Source organism: Ambystoma mexicanum, chromosome 6p (assembly GCF_040938575.1).
Source record: "Ambystoma mexicanum isolate Mex_15411 chromosome 6p, UKY_AmexF1_1, whole genome shotgun sequence".
Classification (NCBI taxonomy): domain Eukaryota; kingdom Metazoa; phylum Chordata; class Amphibia; order Caudata; family Ambystomatidae; genus Ambystoma; species Ambystoma mexicanum.
This window is the reverse complement of record NC_090935.1, coordinates 605,552,615-605,571,591: the sequence shown is the minus strand read 5'-3', so window position 1 is coordinate 605,571,591 and position 18,977 is coordinate 605,552,615. Positions and strand designations below refer to the sequence as shown.

General features: G+C 44.3%; 1 protein-coding gene across 1 annotated transcript in view; it reads left to right on the top strand.

Moving 5' to 3' along the window:
• The first annotated feature begins 3,012 nt into the window (after positions 1-3,012).
• The window catches only part of F2R (coagulation factor II thrombin receptor), a 131,794-nt gene continuing 115,829 nt past the window's right edge, over positions 3,013-18,977 (top strand). The window contains exon 1 of the mRNA XM_069627447.1: positions 3,013-3,439. Coding sequence (XP_069483548.1) covers positions 3,361-3,439 — 79 coding nt within the window. The 5' untranslated portion in view covers positions 3,013-3,360. The remainder of the gene's footprint in view (positions 3,440-18,977) is intronic.

The window sequence follows — 18,977 nt, the reverse complement described above, 5'->3', positions numbered from 1 at the left end:
TGAAATTGAGCATGATAAAATGTTGAGGGCTGTTCTGATTAGACTCAGAGATGCTGGTTTGACTGTCCAAAGAGAAAAATGTAAAATTGCTGTCAATGAGGTGGACTACTTAGGTCACAGAATTTCATCTGATGGTATTTCTCCCAAGAAATCTTTAGTGGACAGTATTAGAGGTGAACCCCAACCACAAGACAAAGAGCAGTTACGCTCGTTCATGGGGTTGGCGGAGTATTATCATAAATTTGTGGAGGGTTTTTCTGCTATGTCATCTCCATTGAGAGAATTACTTAAAAAGGGCACAAAATATGTGTGGTCCGATGAGTGCCAGGCGGCATTCCACAAAATCAAAGAAAGTATTGTAAAAGCGCCTTCGTTGGGGGGGTTTGTTACTGGTAGAAGAACTGTGTTGGCTGTGGATGCGAGCACTTTTTCCCAGTATGACGCTAGTAAAGCTGAACATGTTATTGCTTTTGCCTCCCGACCCTTGAGGGGGGCAGAAGGAAATTATTCTGTGGTAGAAAGAGAGGCTTTGGCAGTTGCATGGGCTGTTGCACACTTTAAGTTCTATCTATGGGGACAAACCTTCACTGTGAAGACAGATCACAAGCCTTTAGTTCAATTGTTGGGTAGTGCAGATTGGGCTAAAGGGTCCCCTAGAATATCGAGATGGATGGTTGATCTATTAGCATATGATTTCAGAGTTGTATACATACCTGGAAGAGAAAACTTTGTTGTGGACTGTCTTTCGAGACTACCGGTACAAGATTTTGATTTTAGTGAGGTGAATTCTGATTGTGCTTTGGGCATCTGTGAGATTGGGTGTGATGCTATAGGAAGAGATGAGTGGGCACTTGCGAATGATGCTGATGAGGTGTTAAAACAAATCAAATTGTGGACCAAAACTGGGTGGCCCAGGAAGGATCTCGTTGACAGGAAATAGGATTGCTGTTATAGCATAAAGGAGGAGTTAAGTTTATCTGAAGATGGGTTTCAGCTCAGGAAAGGGATGAGGGTTTTTCCCCCCTGTGATATTAGATCCAAGTTGGTGGACATTGCACATCAAGGTCATCTTGGCATGGGGGGGCACTAAAAGGCATCTCAGACAATCCTTTTGGTGGCCACGAATTGATGGTGAAGTGGAGAAGTGTGTGAGATCTTGCAAGCAATGTGAAAGGAGTGACAAGAGTAAAGTCATTAGAGAAACTCCCATAAGACCTGTGAGTGTTCCGGGGGAGCCCTGGAGGAAGCTTGCGGTGGACCTAATAGGTCCTCTGCAGGATTTGGCAGAGGATCTCAAATATCTAATTGTTCTTGTTGATTACCACTCGAAGTGGATCGAGTGGAAAGCAGTAAGGGAGGCAACCACTTCTCAAATGATCCTGTTTTTTGAAGAAATATTTTACAGGGAGGGATTCCCCACTGAATTGGTATCTGATAGCGGGGTTCAGTTTTGTTCAGACAGGATGGTAGATTTTCTCAGAAGGTTTGGTATCAAGCACTACAGAACGGCTCTCTACCAGCCTAGGGCTAATGGTCTTGTAAAGAGGGCAAACAGATTTATAAAAGGGGGACTGCAGTTAGCAATGGCATCAGGTCTGAAGTGGCAGACAGCTCTTAAGGAAATGGTGTGGAATTATTGCACTACTCCGCATACTGTCACCAGAGTGTCACCTTTTATGTGTCTAAAAGATAGGCAGCCGGGGACAAAACTATGCCCGGGTTGGCGAAGAGTGTACATGTGAACAGGGACAAAATTATGACACTCATCAAGGAAGCTCAAAATGAGTACAAGGAGAGGTTCAATTCTAGAAGGAAGTTCAAGGAGGTATCATGGAAGGAGGGTGACTGGGTCTATGTTAAAAATCCCAGGATGTCCCCTAAATGTACAGAGAGCAAATGTATTGGTCCCAAGAGGATTTCTGTGATAAGAGGGAATGTGGTCATTATGGAGGGTGGTAAATGCTGGTCGATGTCCAGATTAGTTAAATGCAATAATAATGGTGAAGCAGAGGATGGTGAGGAAAGTGAAGAAAATGATGACGATGAGCCAAATGTGAGTAAAAATATACATGGATATAATAACATGAGTATGTGTTCAGAGAGGATCAGGAACAAACCTCTCAGGTTAAGAGATTACTATCTTGAGTGAATATTTCTTTGTTTTAAAGGAAGGAGATGTGTTGGGGTGTTTCACTTAATAGTAATCACATAAACATGTTAAATAGTAGTAGAATGGTAAGCTTTGGGATGTTCTGTATCACATACATTGCTATGTCATAAGATTCTGTTTTAGAGTGTTATTCTTCATGTTGAGTTCTTATGGGTAGGTAGGAGCCTACCTTCAGAGGGGGTGCCTGCTGCCACCATAGTCTCTGACCTAATAAAATACTTAAAAGTATACCCTCGTCACGGACCCTTATTCTTAACAGAAGGGAGGGGGATCTTTTGTAATAGCATGTGCGCAAGTCAGCCCTGTTAGGTGGATAGTAGTGCTGTGAAAGGAAGGGGCTAGAGATGTCCTATGGTGTTGTGGTTTTAGGGTTGTATCCTCAAGGTACAGCTGGACAATCCTATGTTAGTATGCAATGTAGTAATGTATGCATGATGGAGTAGAAGGTGTGTGTGCTTGGGAACACATGGAGGTTTGGTACCTTATGTGCCCTGGTCCAGCTATAGTTGTACCCCAAATTCAAACTCCAGAATGTCACTACCAAGGGGGCTGACAAGCCAGAGCCATGAGTGGCTTAGACACTTAGACACTATTGGCATAGGTATCCGTGCGAGGCTATTGCACTGGATGGCTGTTTCTCGCATTTCGGGTCAGCCCACTTTCTCTGACCCAACTGCTGCAGAAAGTTGCACAGACACCCCCTCAAAGTTACTTAAAACGCTTCGCAACAGGTCCTGCTCCTCGCGGGTATTTACAGTGAAGTTCTGTACACCGCCGCAGTCTCATTTCTGGGCAGAGGCTCCCCTCGGACACTCTGGGGAGGGTTTGTGGCGTCTGCGTGGGCTGCACTCCCCAGAACCGACCCCGCCCACTCATGCCGTTCGGTGTGATGCCTGCGCCCTCCTGCTACTCGCTATCATGCTGCCTGGCGGCTGGCCAGCCATGTTTTGTGTATGCCCCTGAGTCTCACTAAGGACGGCAGCGCCTGCAATCAGTAGTGCGCCACTGGGAGCAGAGAACAACAGTGGAGCCCGCTCCCGGCGGTGCGTATTCCGAGAGCCTCCCCGCGGCCTGACGCCAATGGCGGAAGCCAGTGGCCCTAGTCTCTGAACTGCGGGTCTAAGGAGGCGGCGGAGGAGGAAGGAAGGCAGGCAGGCGAGGAACGCTGCGCCCGACGCGGAGCTGGCGACATGGCGCCCCGGCTGCTGCTGTCTCTCTGCTGCGGCTTCACTCTCCTCGCCCCAGGCTTCAGTGCCATGAGACCTAACGGTGAGACTAGCCCCTCTCCGAGATTTTGGCGGCCACGCCTGAGGCACCCTTTGTCCAGCAGAGTGCGCGTGTACGTGTCTGCGAGCACTGCATGCACGGATTCCACGCGCGCACTAGTTCGGGATTTCTAACCTCCAGTGGAACTTAAATAACTACTGTGGCCAAGCGTCCCATGCTGATAGGTTGCGTCCAGCGTCCCGCACACCCCCTGCGGGGTGGGGAAACCTGTCGTGTGAACGTTGTAGCTCAGGGCAGTGGAGTTGTGAAACACCTTGCCCGCTTTTGTCAAATAATGTCAATGTTGGGCGATGAGAAAAGGCAAGGGTTCATAATGCTGCATGCTGTGTGAAGTAATTACTACAGTTTTAGAACACATGGGTGATGTGCTAAGGCTCACGTCAATTTGTATGGTGTGACCTCCCATGTTGGATGGAGAAACCCAAGATCAAACCATACTCGTTTTGTTCAAAATGCATTTAGGACTATTTATATATTGTACGGTTAGTTTATTATGCAAGGCTAGTTGTCTAAAAATGTGTGTTCTTTTCAAGGCATTGCTATAAAGAAAGTATTATTAAAGCAGATGAAACCTAGACCAAAATCTTAAATTTCAACCGGTTTCACCACATGACCAAAGTGTGTGATCCTGGTCACATTATTAAATCTCACTGTGTTTTGTATGGAGTCTCTGCAAATGAGTCAGTTCGTACCTTTATTATATATTCATTGTATCATATGGTATTATCAAAAGCCTCGCTCGTGGGTTTACATGACTATAGAGTTGCTTCATCATAATAATAATAATTGAGAATTGTGTTTATTCATGTATTTGACAGCACCGTCTCTCGCCTCATGGCCATTTCTTGTAATGTCACGTCCCATGGTGGCACCACGTGTCTAACATTGATGATACTCCTGGGAATGATGCCCGTTTCGGTGAAGTCACGTATGTTGGTGGGAATAGATATGCCAATTAGAAGGGTTTCATGTCTTTTGGCCCATAGGACCCGGACAGATCTCTAACACAGCGTCCCGCGTCTATAATGGTCCAACAGTTTTATTTTTCTTCTGTGAATGTGTTAAAATGCCACTTGCCACTAATGTTACCAAAAAGTTGATTTTTGGGGATGGGGGTTGGGGGTGAGGACGAATGACACTATGGAACTGCACACTGCTTCTGATGCGCCAGCAGCTCTAAAGTGCCCTCCGAAATCATGTTGTGAGTTTGCCCCCCCACCTCCCCGAAAACATTTTGTGGAGGTCGTACGTAGTTCAGGAGTGTTTTTTGATCCATTTCTTATTTTTGTAAACAAGTGTGAAAAGTACCTGCGTCTGCTAATTTGTCCAATTTATTGGCCAGTCTATTAATGGCTTTTTGCATGAATATACCGGCTTTCACAGGATATAACTCTGCGAGTTAAACGACTGCTGCCGAGATCACGCTCTGATGTGCAGGTAAAATTAAATGAACCTGGTTTAGAGCTACTTGTATCCTCCTTCTGAGGTCGATTGATTGAACAATTAAACTGGGCAATAATGACGCCTTTTATTAATTATATCTCTGATATATTTACCGGAGTGCTTGATAAAAACAATGGCAATCTTGTCAGTGAAATAGGGTGGCAAGATAGCAGTGGCACACCACGTGAACCTCCACCGCGATATGTCAGGCACTATAAAGGTGCTATACAAAGTGTCTAATATGTGTAAAAAGATAAGAAAGCATACTGTCTTCATTCTTATACTCAATGGTTTGTCTTTTCGTGTATGTAAAATTGTAAATAAATAAATAAAAAGAAAGCATACAGTCAATAATCTGATCATTTGTTTTTCAGTTTTGTAAAATAGGCTCCGTGTGTCCTTTTGTTCAACATTGATTTGAACATATGAACGCAATATGACATATTCATAGTGGAAACCCTAGGGGCCCAGAGTTGTGCTGGACCCAGTTTCTGGATCAAGGGGTTTTGGGCATATTCTGTACTACTTTTGAACACCCTAGTTGCATCTGGGAAACACTAATTTGTATCTCTTTGTTTAGCATTTCGTTTTTTCTTTCCGCACTTGATTTTTATTTCATTAATATAGCGCTATATGCCAAAGTGCTGTACAGAAGTAAAAATCATTTTGGTCAAGAGACGAGATATAAGATGACAGCGAAAAACAGGAAGAGAGGGCAGGGATCGAAGACAAAGTGGAAGCGCGTTCCAGTGATTCGGGGACCAAGAGATAAAAAGAGCAAAAGCGGGAATTAGCACAAGGGGGGGTGAGGGACAATAAGAAGAAAAATGGTACTGGGAACGCAGAGAGCGAGGTAGGACTGTAAAGAGATGAGTGGAGAAATAGGGTGAGGCAAGAAAGACAGTGGAGGCGTTTGAAAACAAGATAGAGAAAATTAAACAGTAAGCATCACTCAAAGAGGAGCCATTGAAGAGAAAAGAACAGGGGCGATGGAGTGCGAGGAAGAGGAAGAAGATGTATAGCAGAATTGTAAATGGAATGAAGAGGGGAGAGATGAGTAGCAGGACGACCCAGTACAAGAGAGAAGCAATACAACCATCGGAAGAAGATTAGAGAAGAAACGAGAATTTGGGTGGCAGAGAAATTCAGAAATGGTCTAGCCTTTCCGGATATTAAAGAGATGAAACTGAAATGAGCGTGAGCGATCAGAAATATGAGGAAGAAAAGAAAGATGAGTCAAGAATAACACCCAGATTCCGAGCAGAAGCAGAGATGTGAAGAGACGAGGGGGAAAGGAAATGGAGGGAGGAGGCGCAGGAGGACGAAGAGTTGTGACAGGAAAGAAAAGAACTTCAGTCTTGCAGGGATTTAGGGATGGGGCGACATCCAAGACTGAATAACAAGAAGACGGGAGCTAAGAGTAGTGTATAGAAGAGGAGAATGATAGAAAGAGCTGTGTATCGTCAGCATAAAGATGAGAGAGACCAAAAGAAGAAATAAGGCAGGCAAGTGGAATTATGTATATATAATTTTCTAGGAAAAATCATTAGTTGCAGGGACGTTTAGGTGAGAACAGAACAAAACCACTGAAATTCAGCTAAAGCCACCTTAACTTCGCACCCCCTGTTGTGCAGCCTTTGACCACAGTGATGACACCACTGTTGACCGCACTAGTTACATCTAGGACATCACTGGTGACATCTCAAATTACATAACAACACTAACTGTTCATGACCAGTGGCTAAAGCCTTTAGCTGTGCCCACTCTATATTTTAGCACAGTATGTGGCCGTTAGCCGTGGCTTTTGGCCATGGTCAGTGGCCATGGCCTTCAGCCCTGTCTGCTGTATATTTTAAAACACTAACTGGGCAGCAGCTATGGCCATTCACCATGCACACTGTATATTTTAACACGTTAAGGGGCCACTAGCTATGGACTTCATCCATGGCCGTGTCTACCTTATATTTCACAACACTAACCAGCCACTAGCCATGGCCTTCAGCCCTACCCCTTGTATATTTTACCACATTAAGGGGCAGTAATCATGGCCTTCAGCCATGGTTATTGGCCACTGCCTTTTGGCCTTAATGTGTGGTACAAAATCTGAAGATGGCAGACAGGGGAGGAGCTAAGGGAGGTGTTTGTATTGGCTGTGGGCAGTATGACCCAAAAAGGACTATAATAGAACTCAAAAGTGACTGAAAATTTCAGTTTAAATTGAAACTGCTCTGTTACCGAGGATTACCAGCCTGCCGACAGGGAATATTCACAGCATGTGAATCTATGAAAGATACCAATGCTGGAGAACCAGAGTTATAGGTAAGTAACTTATTCCTTAACTTATTCCAAGCCATGCCCACTGTATATTTTACAACACTAATTGGGCAGTAGCCATGGCCTTTACGCATAGCCAGTGGTCACGGTCTTCGTCCATGTACACTGTATATTTTAGCACATCAAAGGGCCACTTTCTATGGCCTTTAGCCATGGCCAGTGACACAGCCCCCAGCCATGGCCACTGTATATTGTACTACACTAACTAGCCACTAGCCAAGGGCACGACCTAAATTGTTATTTTGATTATTTAAAGTTTTTATTAGCTAAGTCATAAATGTTATATCTGAGATGTAATCAGTGCTGTCATATATGATGTAATTTGATCAGTGATGTCATAATTAGTGATATCACCAGTGATGTCGTGGTGCTGTCATAATTGTGGCCAAAGGCTGCTCAACCGGGGGTGCAAAGTTAAGGTGGCTTTAGCTGAATTTCAGGGGTTTTGTTGCGTTAAGTTCTCACCTTAACGTCCCTGCATCTAAAGTTTGTTTCTTTGAATTTCATGGGATTTGAAATTCCATAAATTTGTTCCCAATAATTTTAGAACACTACCAGACCACTACCCATGGCCTTCGGCATCCACCGAGCAGTTTGGGGTGTGCGGTCTGGCACAAATCAACCTTTTTTGTTTATGGGAAATTGAATGGGGAGTAGGCCAAAACTACCTTTTTTGTTTGTTTTCCTTAATAACTTTTTATTTTTTAATGAATCATTCCCAAAATGTGCAGTCTGGGGGTGCCCAGTCGTACCTTGTTATCCTCAGAATTTCGGCCAAATCTGTCAAACAAGTCAAAACACTGACCAATACATTTTTCTGATTTCCTGTGGGAGTCCGAAATACCTTAGCAATAGGGCCGCGACTACCGCCCTGTAATATATTACACACACACACAGATCTGCTGCAACTGAGCCTAGTAGAAACCATTTGTATTTCCTCACCTGGAATTTTCACCTGGGTTTCTACGTTGACAAGTGCAGAGGGTGGAGAAAATCTGTTTGCCATGTACTCGAGGCAAGAGAGGCCAAGGGTGTTGGTATATTTTCATCAAATATCAAGTGCCAAGATACAAATCCTGTTTCCGGTGTGCATTATATAAATGATAAATCAAGGATAAGTATGCTAAACTAGGCCAACCGATCTATCTCGCATTTGTCGACTTCAGAATAGCTTTCGATTCTGTGGATCGACTACTTCTTTATCAGAAATTAAGGAACTATAATTGTCCAGTCAGCTTACTAGCTCTGATTGGGATGCTTCACTCAAATACCTACATGCAAGTGAGATTGACTCTAAATGGCATACTATCTGCCTACATAAGGACACAGAGAGGATTAAAACAAGGATGCATTCTAGCGTCAACATTGTTCAACCTCTTCATCTTAGATATAAGTCTCATCTTCTCGCAAATAATATGTGACGCTCTCAAACTGGGTACCCATCTGATCAACTACCTGCTTTATGCAGATAATCTCATTCTCCTATCCAAAACCCCTAGTGGACTACAAAATATGCTGAAGGCATTAAACTCGTATGCATCAAAGGACAACTTGGTGATTAATACGGCAAAAACACAAGTACTAGTCTGTAAACCTAGGGTACAGTTGAAGAACATCACTTACAAATGGTATTTAGGAAGTGAACAACTAGAAATAGTTAAAATGTATAAATACATGGGAGTTATGATCACCAACTCGTCAAAAAAAAAATCATAATGGGACTGAAAATCAGTCAAAAATTACTCCCCTTGATCACTCAGGCAAAGTCTTTAATGCACAAATATGCGAAATTCTCTTACTCTCATATATTATTATATTACAAACAAAAAGTGATTCCCATTCTTACATATGGGGCCGAAACCACATTGCCAAAACAGCGTAAATTTTGGGATGGATTAGAATCTAAGTTCTGGAAAAAAATTCTGAGCCTTCCTATGTCCATGTCCAAAGCAATATTACAATACGAATTGGGTTTGACATCTATGGCTGCACAAGATCAATGGAAACGATGTGCACTATTTAGGAAATGCTTGCTAAATATTGGTTCGACCAATGTAGTCGGAATACTAGCGTCTTATCTAGCAACTACAAATAATTCCTTTTCCAAGATATGGACCCAGAATATATTAAACACTCTTGCAGACTGTGATATATCTCTAGATATCTTGCTTAATAATCCTGTTAGAGCGAAGTGAAGCTATTTCAAATGGACTGGATCACAACTATTGATGAATGCTCCAAAATGAAAGATTTTGACATAGCAACATTTGGTCATAAAAAATTGGGAATCATGGCTAGTTATTTGCAAAAATATCCATCGCCGTATATGCGCAATCAATACATGCGCTTTAGATGTAACCTTTGGCATACAAGATCAGTTTTGGCAAAAAGAAAACAAATATCAGAAAATTAGAATTATTGCAGATGGTGTTGAGTAAAGGTGCAAAAAGAAACGTTGTAGCAAATTTATAATTGAATGTCCAAATCTTAATGATCTGCGAAAGAAACATTTCTCCAGAATTACTTCCGAGTTACTTCCTATGAATCACTCGGAAGCTTGGTGGTGGCTATTTTCGACTACGAAATTGTCGGTACAAATTGCCATTGTTCAATTTTTGGATGAATTATTTAAATTCGAAGTCTGTTGAATAATATCAATGAAACATAGAGATTGATGCTGAACGGTAAAGTTATTGTTTTATGTGTATATATGATGTGGTAAGCTCAAATTTGATATATGAATTTATCAGAAAATCAAAGCAAAAGAATATTAGCAATTCTCTATAACGTATAGATATATTGGTTTTAAGATGTATAAGAATATGCAAAATGTAATGATGATATCTGATTTTATTGTAATATTTGAAAGGTTCAATGAATTGAACTAACCAAATAAAAAAAATAAAAAAGTAAATAAATGATAAATCATGTTATTAGTACTTGCTTCTCTTCACATTTCACCCAGCTGCAAAGTGACGTTATACTGTGAGAAATTGCTGCAGTGAATCTAATAATTGAAATATGCTAATGCATTTAATTAAAGAGATAACACAACCGTCGGTGGGTTTGGTAATCCACGATCAGCCGAACAGTATAGAAAATCAGTGGTTTAGGACGTTTCTGAAGCTTGGAAGCGAGGGTTTATCCTGTTCTAACGCATTTATGGGCTTGGGAGTACTTTTGGGTACTCGCTTTGACAGCCGTCAAAACGGACATCTGTGCAAAGTTGTATAAGAAGTTATGTTTGGTGCTAGGCATCCAAGTCATAACATATTAATGGCGATTACACTCACAAGTGTGTCTAGAGTCTCGGGTGCGCGTGGTTATTGAGGAGTATGTGTTGATGGGCCAATGGAAATGGTTAAACATCAGCGTTCCGAGCTGTGATGCTGGACAAATGTGTTGCCATAGAAGCCAAGTGGTGATGGCATCTAATATCATAGGTATGTTGGTCCATGAACCGGCCTTCAATTAAATCACACATTTGACATTCCCCCGCCCCTCTGGGTTGGATATTGGACCTTTTTTTGTTTTTGACCGAAGTATTTCTCCGATGACTCAAAGAGGGCTAGGAGTTTGATTAATCTCGTAACGCCATCTGGCAGCCAAGACTGACCTTTTCGAGCGGCTCATTACCACCACTGAGTTACACCTTGTTGGGGGTGTGTCCCGACCCCCAGCGTTACCCGTAAGCCCTCCAGCACACAAGGACTCACACAACACACGTCCTTCTGGCTCCAGCTTCCCGGTCGCACTGACGCGGCCGGGAATGCCCCGTTTATTTATGCTGCATGCGGCGGCGTGCAACGTCACGGCGCCGCGTGCGCGTCCCGTCATCGGGCAGCGCCACACACCTGCTTCATTGATATTTATAACACCACTGCTGTGTGCAAGAAAATACAGTAGTTATTAGAGAGGAAGGATAGCTCAGGTGCAACGTGTTTGTCCTGGAAGCAAGACAACCTAGCAACATGGCTACGAATCCCGATCCTGCGCTTAGAGACCACTCATTATTGTGAAACGCTACATTATTCCAACCCATTCCTGTGGGAGCAGACTATCGTGATTTCTATGTTTTGTTATTTCAGTCCCGGTCTTGGACCTTAGCCAGGACACAAGTACTAGTGTGTTTCCTCAAAGTGTTAACCTCATAAATCGTAGATCTACAGGGGGATGCTTTCGTCAGAATTAGCACTATGGAATTTAGTTTGAATGTTTTACACGTTTAAGGACGGGGCGTACTCTTCTACCCAGATAGATCATTTGGGAAATTTGCACCAAATTCATACATTCCGTGCACAGATTCATACAACAAAAGTGATGGAAACGGCCCATGCGATTTTGCGATTAGACTAGCGGCAATGTGTGTAAAATGAATTTGATTTCCCGTGGGATCACGGGCAGGCCAGAGCAGAGTTTCGTCTTTTTAGGTGAAGAGACATTTAAAGCCCCATCCAATTGAGGCGCGTTTGTTAGTTGTGAGGGCAGTGTATTCCCCTGCTGGGGGCATTCTAGGCAGCTCCCGGGAGTGCCTTGCTCCTTTAACTCATCCTGTCTGTGATGGCATTTTATCCTTTTTTTATTGTTAAGCTGCAAAGTTCCCTCATTCTCGCCCTTTGGGTGTGGTTCGGGCTATGAAAACCCAGAAACCCATATACACAGTTCTAAGCACAAACTGCTTATATCAGAGCATTTGAGAGGACCCTTTGGCTTGAAAAGCTGCAACAATGCTTTTGCCTGCAATATAGGTTGTTTTTCTGCAGGGTTGCATTCCCCTGATTTATTTGACTTGAGATGACTGTCTCATCTTGACTATCTTTGGTACGCCCACCAGCTGTCTCGATATTTCTGGTCTGAAAGCACAAACTTTCCCCATTGAAGGTATCCTGACATCCAGGCCCTACTCTTATAAGAATATCTCACTAATTATTGATCGTTCCACGCAACCTTATTCTCTCTTTTTGGAGATCCTGTCCTCCCATGTTCCCCCTATTTATCAAAGCTCCTCTGCTTCCCACACACCCTACCTGTAATCTCCTTGGTTCGTTCCCCATGTGCAGTGCTCTGTTTCTACCTACTCGGGTTCACGCTTTACAAATCCCATACATGCATACTAGGGTTTATAGTGACTTTTTCGACAGTCACTATTTCGAAATACCAATATGTTTGCATTTTAGCCTTTGTCATAAAAACATCCTCTCTTCTTGTTCTCCTTGACTTGTCAGCCCCACTATCCTTCTTTCTTCTCTTCATCATCTTGGCTTTCGTGACTGTTCTGGACTGGTTTGACTCCTATCTTTCCAATTGGACTTTCTCTGTTTCTTGGGCTGTTAACTCCATCCACCCTCTCTTATGGCGTTCCTCAAGGCTTTGTCTTGGGCCCTCTTCTTTTCTCTCTCTATACCACACCGTTGGCTTCCATTATCTCTTCTTCACAGATCTTCCTTTGTTTTTTTTCTTTGTCTGACTCTATTCATTCTTCTCTTTCTGACTGCACATCCAAGAATGGATGGAAAACAATCATTAGTTGCACCTCAGTCTTTCTAAGACTGGGATTCTTTTTTTCCCTGCTTTTACTATCCCCTCCCTCCTTTATCCATTTAAGTTCCTCCTTCTGTTATTTCTATTTCTTCTTTGACCTTTGTTATTTCTGACTCTGCACTTTGTTTTTCTTCTCATATTCCAGCCACCTCTCGTTCCTATCGCTTTCATCTTTTTAATATTCGCACGGTTCGTCGGTTTCTCAACTTAGAGACTGCTCAAAGTCTCTTCTATTGTTTTTGGCCTTCTTCTTAGCCTACCCGTCTATCAACTCGCTCATCTCGGCTCTAGTTATTGGTTTGCGTTTCTTTGGCCTTCCCCCTTGTGATTCTATTTCTGCTACCTTGTGTTTGTTACATTGGTTATTTTTTAATATTGTTTGCTCTTCAACTTTCTTGTCTTGTATCCAAACGTCTTCATGGTCTAGCACCATTTTATCTTTCTTTCTTGATTTTAATTTTAGTCTGCTCTTCGAGTCTTCAAGTCTTCCATTCTCTGTCTCTTTTTCTACTGTTCATAGCTTTTATCCCGCATGTGCTGCCTCCTCGTTTTCGCTCATTCTCAGTACTTGCTCTTAAGCACTGGAATCTCCTCTCTCTTTCTCTGTGTTCTATATCTTCTCTGTGTCTTTTTAAATCCTGTCTGAAATCTTATCTTCTATCCATTTGATAGTTTGTTTCATTTATCCTATGTTGTACCGTAATGTTCCTTTTGTAAAACACGTATGCATGAAGTGCTCTGAAAATTCAATAAAAATACAAATGAAAGAATTTCCTAAATTAAAACGGTATCAGAAATATAACACCAATGTTTAAGAACTTCTTCAAATGTCATCTGGTGAGAGGAGCGCTTCTGTGTCTCACTTCAGGCTCGCTGTAAAGCCTGCGTTTACAGAAATTGCTGTTGCCTGTGCAGCCTCTCTCTTTCACCTTGCAAGTTATATCCTGGAATGTGGACGACTCAGCGATAAACTACTAGTACAAGAAGAGCTTAACAGCTGTCACAGATGGCTTCAAGAAAGCTCCAAGTCTCAAAGATGTTTTAAGAGTTTTTATTGTGGACATTAAGTCCAACTTGGGGCCGTCCCTCTTTCTCTTGTCTTCTCTGCGTCTCCCTCCACGCTAGCCCAGATTTCACTAAACCCCAAGGTGGTCTCTAGAGATCGGTATCTATTACTGTTCATTATCTAGCAGGCCAGTGGTGAGGGCCAGAAGGCAAGTGCCTTATCTTTTTTATGTCTTCCAGGGTGTACTAAGTGGAACATAACCCGGGGGTCAGACAAGAAGAATGGTCACAGGAATTGGTGCTGTCCCATCACCCAGGTCTCACTCAACCTACTTCCTCACACGCCCCTTTTACCCCTCAACCTGATGTTCTCTCCTTCCTTTCCCTTCCTTCCACCCCTTCTTCTCTTCTCTCTTTCCCTCTGATGTTATTCCACCACACATCTACTCCTACTCTCCCTCTCCTACTCGCCTTTCCCTTCTCCACTTCTCTCATCTACTCTCCACTCCCACTACAATCTATTCCTCTCCTCTCTCCACCCCTTATGCTCTTAAAGTCACCCTCCTTCTAATCTATCACCTTTCTCATTTTAGTCACTCGTAAACCCAAGCACTACACTCTCTCATCAAATTTTACTTTACCTTGAACATGCTATCTATAATACTCTTCGATGCTCCTCTCTACTATCCTTCCTCCGCCTGGTCATTTGGTCCTCTTTCTCCTTCCTTTACCTCATCCAAACAACCCACACTCACCCATTCTTCTTGTCACCTTTTATCTTCATCCTCCTCCTTCCATTGGCTCTCAGCTTTAGTTGGTTCCCCGGGCAAACCTTTGTCTTGCTCTGGGTTACAGAGATGGGAAACCATAAAAGCGTCTTTTAAGCCCTGCCCCCATTTCGAATGTAGACCTGCCGGCATGTTGCAGTGGCTGCCCGGCTGGAGCGAGAGTTTGTTTTATAGAGTTTGTGTTTCGTGGAATATACGCGTCCTGATTGCTGGTCTGTTGCAAACCACTCTGCGCTGTCTTTGTGTTATCTGTTTGATCTGTCACTGGTGGGTTGCATGTTCCGTCCTCTGTCGAAAGGCTCTCTGGATGCGGTGATCCTGAAAGGAAAGAGAAAAACACTAGCCAGCATGTTGTACGGTAGATAATGGATGATTGTGAGTGTACTTTAACCAGGCACATGTGGGTGGGACAGAGACTGTGCCATTCTCAACTCCCTCAGCTTGCCTGCAGGGTAGGGCTGGCTCTGTCAAACACCCTGCTAGGTCTCCTGTCCCAGGTTGAGACAGGGTTAGGTCTCTGATCCTGTCACACTGCCAGTAATACTGAAATACGGGATGGCAGTGACATAGTTACTTGCAAAAGAATAATATACATCCCTCACTGTTATATTTCCTGTACGCAATTCAGTATTTCCTTGTGCAAATGGCTCACTGCAGGAGCTTCAGCAGCATCTCACATCGTGACATGTTTTTTTATTTGGGTTTTTATATTGGACTGCACAGAGAAAACTAAATAGCTGATAGGTGCAATGACAACAAGGATCCCCAAAACCACGACAAGATGGTTTCAGGCAAAGGGCTGTTTTTACTGCCTTTCGGCTAGATGAAAAAATGTCTCAACTGGAAATATGTTCCAGATCTTGGGCGCTTATGCTCAAAAACTTGTCACCTTATAATTTAACCGCCAGAGGAGCCTGCAACGATGGCTTAGGAAAGGAGGGGAGCAATGCCCGCTATAGCTGCCGGGGAGGAGGACGACGGCAACATTGCGACCCGGCCTGCAAGCGGTGCTGCTGCTGGTGGGTGTTCGGAGGCGTGCTCTTCTTGGCCTCGCTCAGCCTGCAGCTGGCCGCCACGTCCTGGGGTCGCAGCTCGTGCCTATCACTGACACTGCCTACATAGCACGCACATATGTGCTAGCACCCTACGGTACTTTAGTGTGGGATCAAACTGCTGTTACTAATGTATATGAAGGTGACTGGCAAGTGCCTCATTTCTGAAGTGCACAGCGCCATAATGTCATTGCGCACTTGCCGAACACCCTTCTAAGTCGTCCACCTCTCTAGCAACTATTAATGGATGTAAAATGTGTTGGAAAACGGGAGAACTTCCTTTTATCCTATTTCAATCATGCTCTGTAAGACATTGTAACGTAGTTTCTCAGTATTAATGTTCATAAATATGTGTTCTATTTGGAGCAATGAAGTTTCTGCATTGCCAGATCATGCGCTTAAAGGCAGCAGTTGACCCTGGAAAATAATAGGCAAACTGCTGTGTAACTAGAGTGTAATGACGATCAGAACGGTTCCCCGAGTGCCTGTTTATAACTGCTGGACCCAAATGCATGCAGTAACAATAAACCGACCCTACCCTCTCAGTACAGTAAGGTGGACCACACAGGTTTACAAGTGTTGCCAATAAAAGGCCGTAGGATTTTATTGTTACAGATATGGTTATGGAAACAATAACAATAATCTCATATCCTTTTGGTATCATACTTTTGGGCACCGGGTCCTGAGGTAACCCCCTCTGGCCTGTGCCGCCTTCTTGTCCCACGACTTGTTGTGGTCACCGTACAGTGTCCTGTTTTTCTCTTCTTTTGTTCCTCTCCCTTCTTTTCTAGGGTGGGAGGGTTTTGGGAAAAGAAGAAAGAGATGGAAGACACTGAGTTGACGGTGAACTTCCTGACTGTTTGGGTCCCCATTCAGGGTCGGCAAACAGTTTGTATTTTGTGAGAGCTCTGCAGCCCTTTTTATAAGACCCAGGGGTAGCCCTGGGCCATTGAAGTGTGGCTGTGGGGGATGAAGCCCAACCCCCCGGCCAGCAGTAGCTGACTGTCTGACCCCCAAGGGGGGGGGGGCAGGCATTGTGTTCTCCCTGCTTGACTGGTGGTTTCCTCTGGGTGCTTTGCATCCTGTTGTTTTGTGGAAGGGTGAGGTGATTGCTCACACCTCACCCTTCCCTGTCTTTGTAGTGGGAGAGACTGTGTGTCTCCGACTGAGATGAGGAGAGGGTCAGGCATGAGGGAGGAAGCTGCCCCTCTCTAGGCTTGCTGGATGGTACCAGCAGTTACCCTGCCTCGCTTTGGGAGGCCTTGCAGCATTGCCCATAATTGCTGTCAAGGCTTTGTTCTTCCTTTGTTCTGATAGCTGATGCTGGAAGTCTGCTCACCTCGCTGGTGTCCGGTGTAGTATTTTGGTCAGAAGCAGGATGTGCTTTCAAGTTTGGCTGTGGGTAGAATGAAAGCGCAGGAGTAAAACAGAACATCCGAGTGATCATTTTCTTCCTGGCTTCCCCCTATTTTTAGGTTGACCGTTTGGGCTTATAATCTGTGGAAGTAGTGTCTGCGCAAAAAGTTTGACAGCCGAACTGAAAAGCAAGAGTTTAAAGTCAATGCAGGGGAACCCCCAATCCAATATGGACGCCAGGTCATGCCCTGTAGGTGAGCAATGGGTAGGGACCTGCAGGAACCCGCCCCATGTAAGTCTTTTACTCCAATCCCAACTCCGCTTTCTTTGCTGCTGACGCCACAAGCTACGTCACTCCTTCTAGTTATGCCTTGTTGCTAGTCAGTAGTTGTTATTGTATACATTGTAGCACTGTGTATTGTAGTACTGTGGTACAAGGACAACTCAGTCTGCCTAGAACCCCTAGTCACGTCTCATCCCCAGGGAGGGGTCAGAAGCGTAAATTGGAGGGGTCCCAACAGTACCAGTCAGTTCCCACTTGGCCAGGTAGCTCGCAGCTTCCCGATAGTGCTCCTTCAGTTCCCATTTCGACTACAGACAGTTCAGAGGATTTAGACTCGCCTCCAAAAAGGCGCAGGGGAAGGGAATACCCCGTGATTCCTTCCCAAGGGCCGGTGGTAGATGTCAGCGTGGTTCCGTCCTTTGAACCAGCCCTTATTCAGCATCCCAGGTCTGCAGAATGGCACCCGTCGGATGCTGTATCCTCCTTTTTAAACTATTGGGTTAGATGTCCCTTACCCAAAGAAGACAGAAACTATGCTCTGATTGCCCTAGACCGGTGGTTCCAGATAAGGTGGCTCTTACCCCTGACATTGACCAATCTATGGTCTCCTTTTTGTCCCAGAAAGGGAAGGATCCCAAGAAGGGGGTGGATAAGGCCTGGTGGAGTTGCCAGGACAAGTTTTTGGATGTGTTGGGGTCAGTGACCCAGATTTTTGAATTGGCAGAGGAGGCGGCACTTTCTAATTTCCCTATTGATGATGTACAGGCCCTTCGGGGCTGGATTCAAAGAATAGTTTTCCTGCTCGGCAACGCTAACGCCGCCTTCTCTAGAGAGTGGCGTAAATCCCTCCTCATGCGGCTTGATTCGAAGTTGGCAGATATGGCTGAAGGGGAGGCGGGTCCTAAGGCCCAAGGCAATTTGTTTGGTGACAGATTTATTAAAGACCTCTCTGCCTACGTACACACTTTCACGGCACTAGCTAAAGCTCAGGTCAATATAAAGAAGGTCTTTGCCCCTAAGGTTTTTGATAGGGTCGGAAGTTTTAGAGCCCGCTCCTCTGGCCGCTTCTCCCAGGGCTCTACCCGTCACCAGCAATATGCATCAATAGGTGCACAAAATTCCTGCTCTGCTCAAGGAGCTCAAGCTCAGTTTTACCCCCAGAAGGGTTTCCACTGGAGAGAACGTACCGGTTAGGGTGCTGGTAGAGCGAGAGCAGCTCCAGGTAATGCCACATGTGTTAAAGGTTTCTTTCCACAAAGGTTTGGGGGTCAGGTTGGCCAGGTTTCTTCCTCAATGGGAAGCTCTCACCTCAGATCCCTAGGTGTTGCAGACAGTGAAGGGGTTTCAAATACAGTTTTATTCTCCCCCTTGTCAGCTTTCCTTACCCTTCCCCCTAGTGTTCGACAAGGACTAGCAGAAATTGATAGAGGCAGAGGTCTGAGACCTCATTTTCAAGGGGGCAGTTGTAACGCGTCGTTCACTGTCTCCCAGTTTTTTAGCCTGATATTTCTGGTCCCAAAGCCCGAGGAGGGGTTTCGCCCAGTCATAAACCTGCGAGCCCTCAAATCATTTGTAGTTTATCATCACTTCAAAATGGAAGGAATTCACCTACTCAGGGACACCCTTCTCCCGGCGGATTTGATAGTCAAGGTAGACCTCAAGGATGCGTACCTTGTGGTCCCTGTCTTTCCACCCTACCAGGTGTTTCTACAGTTCCA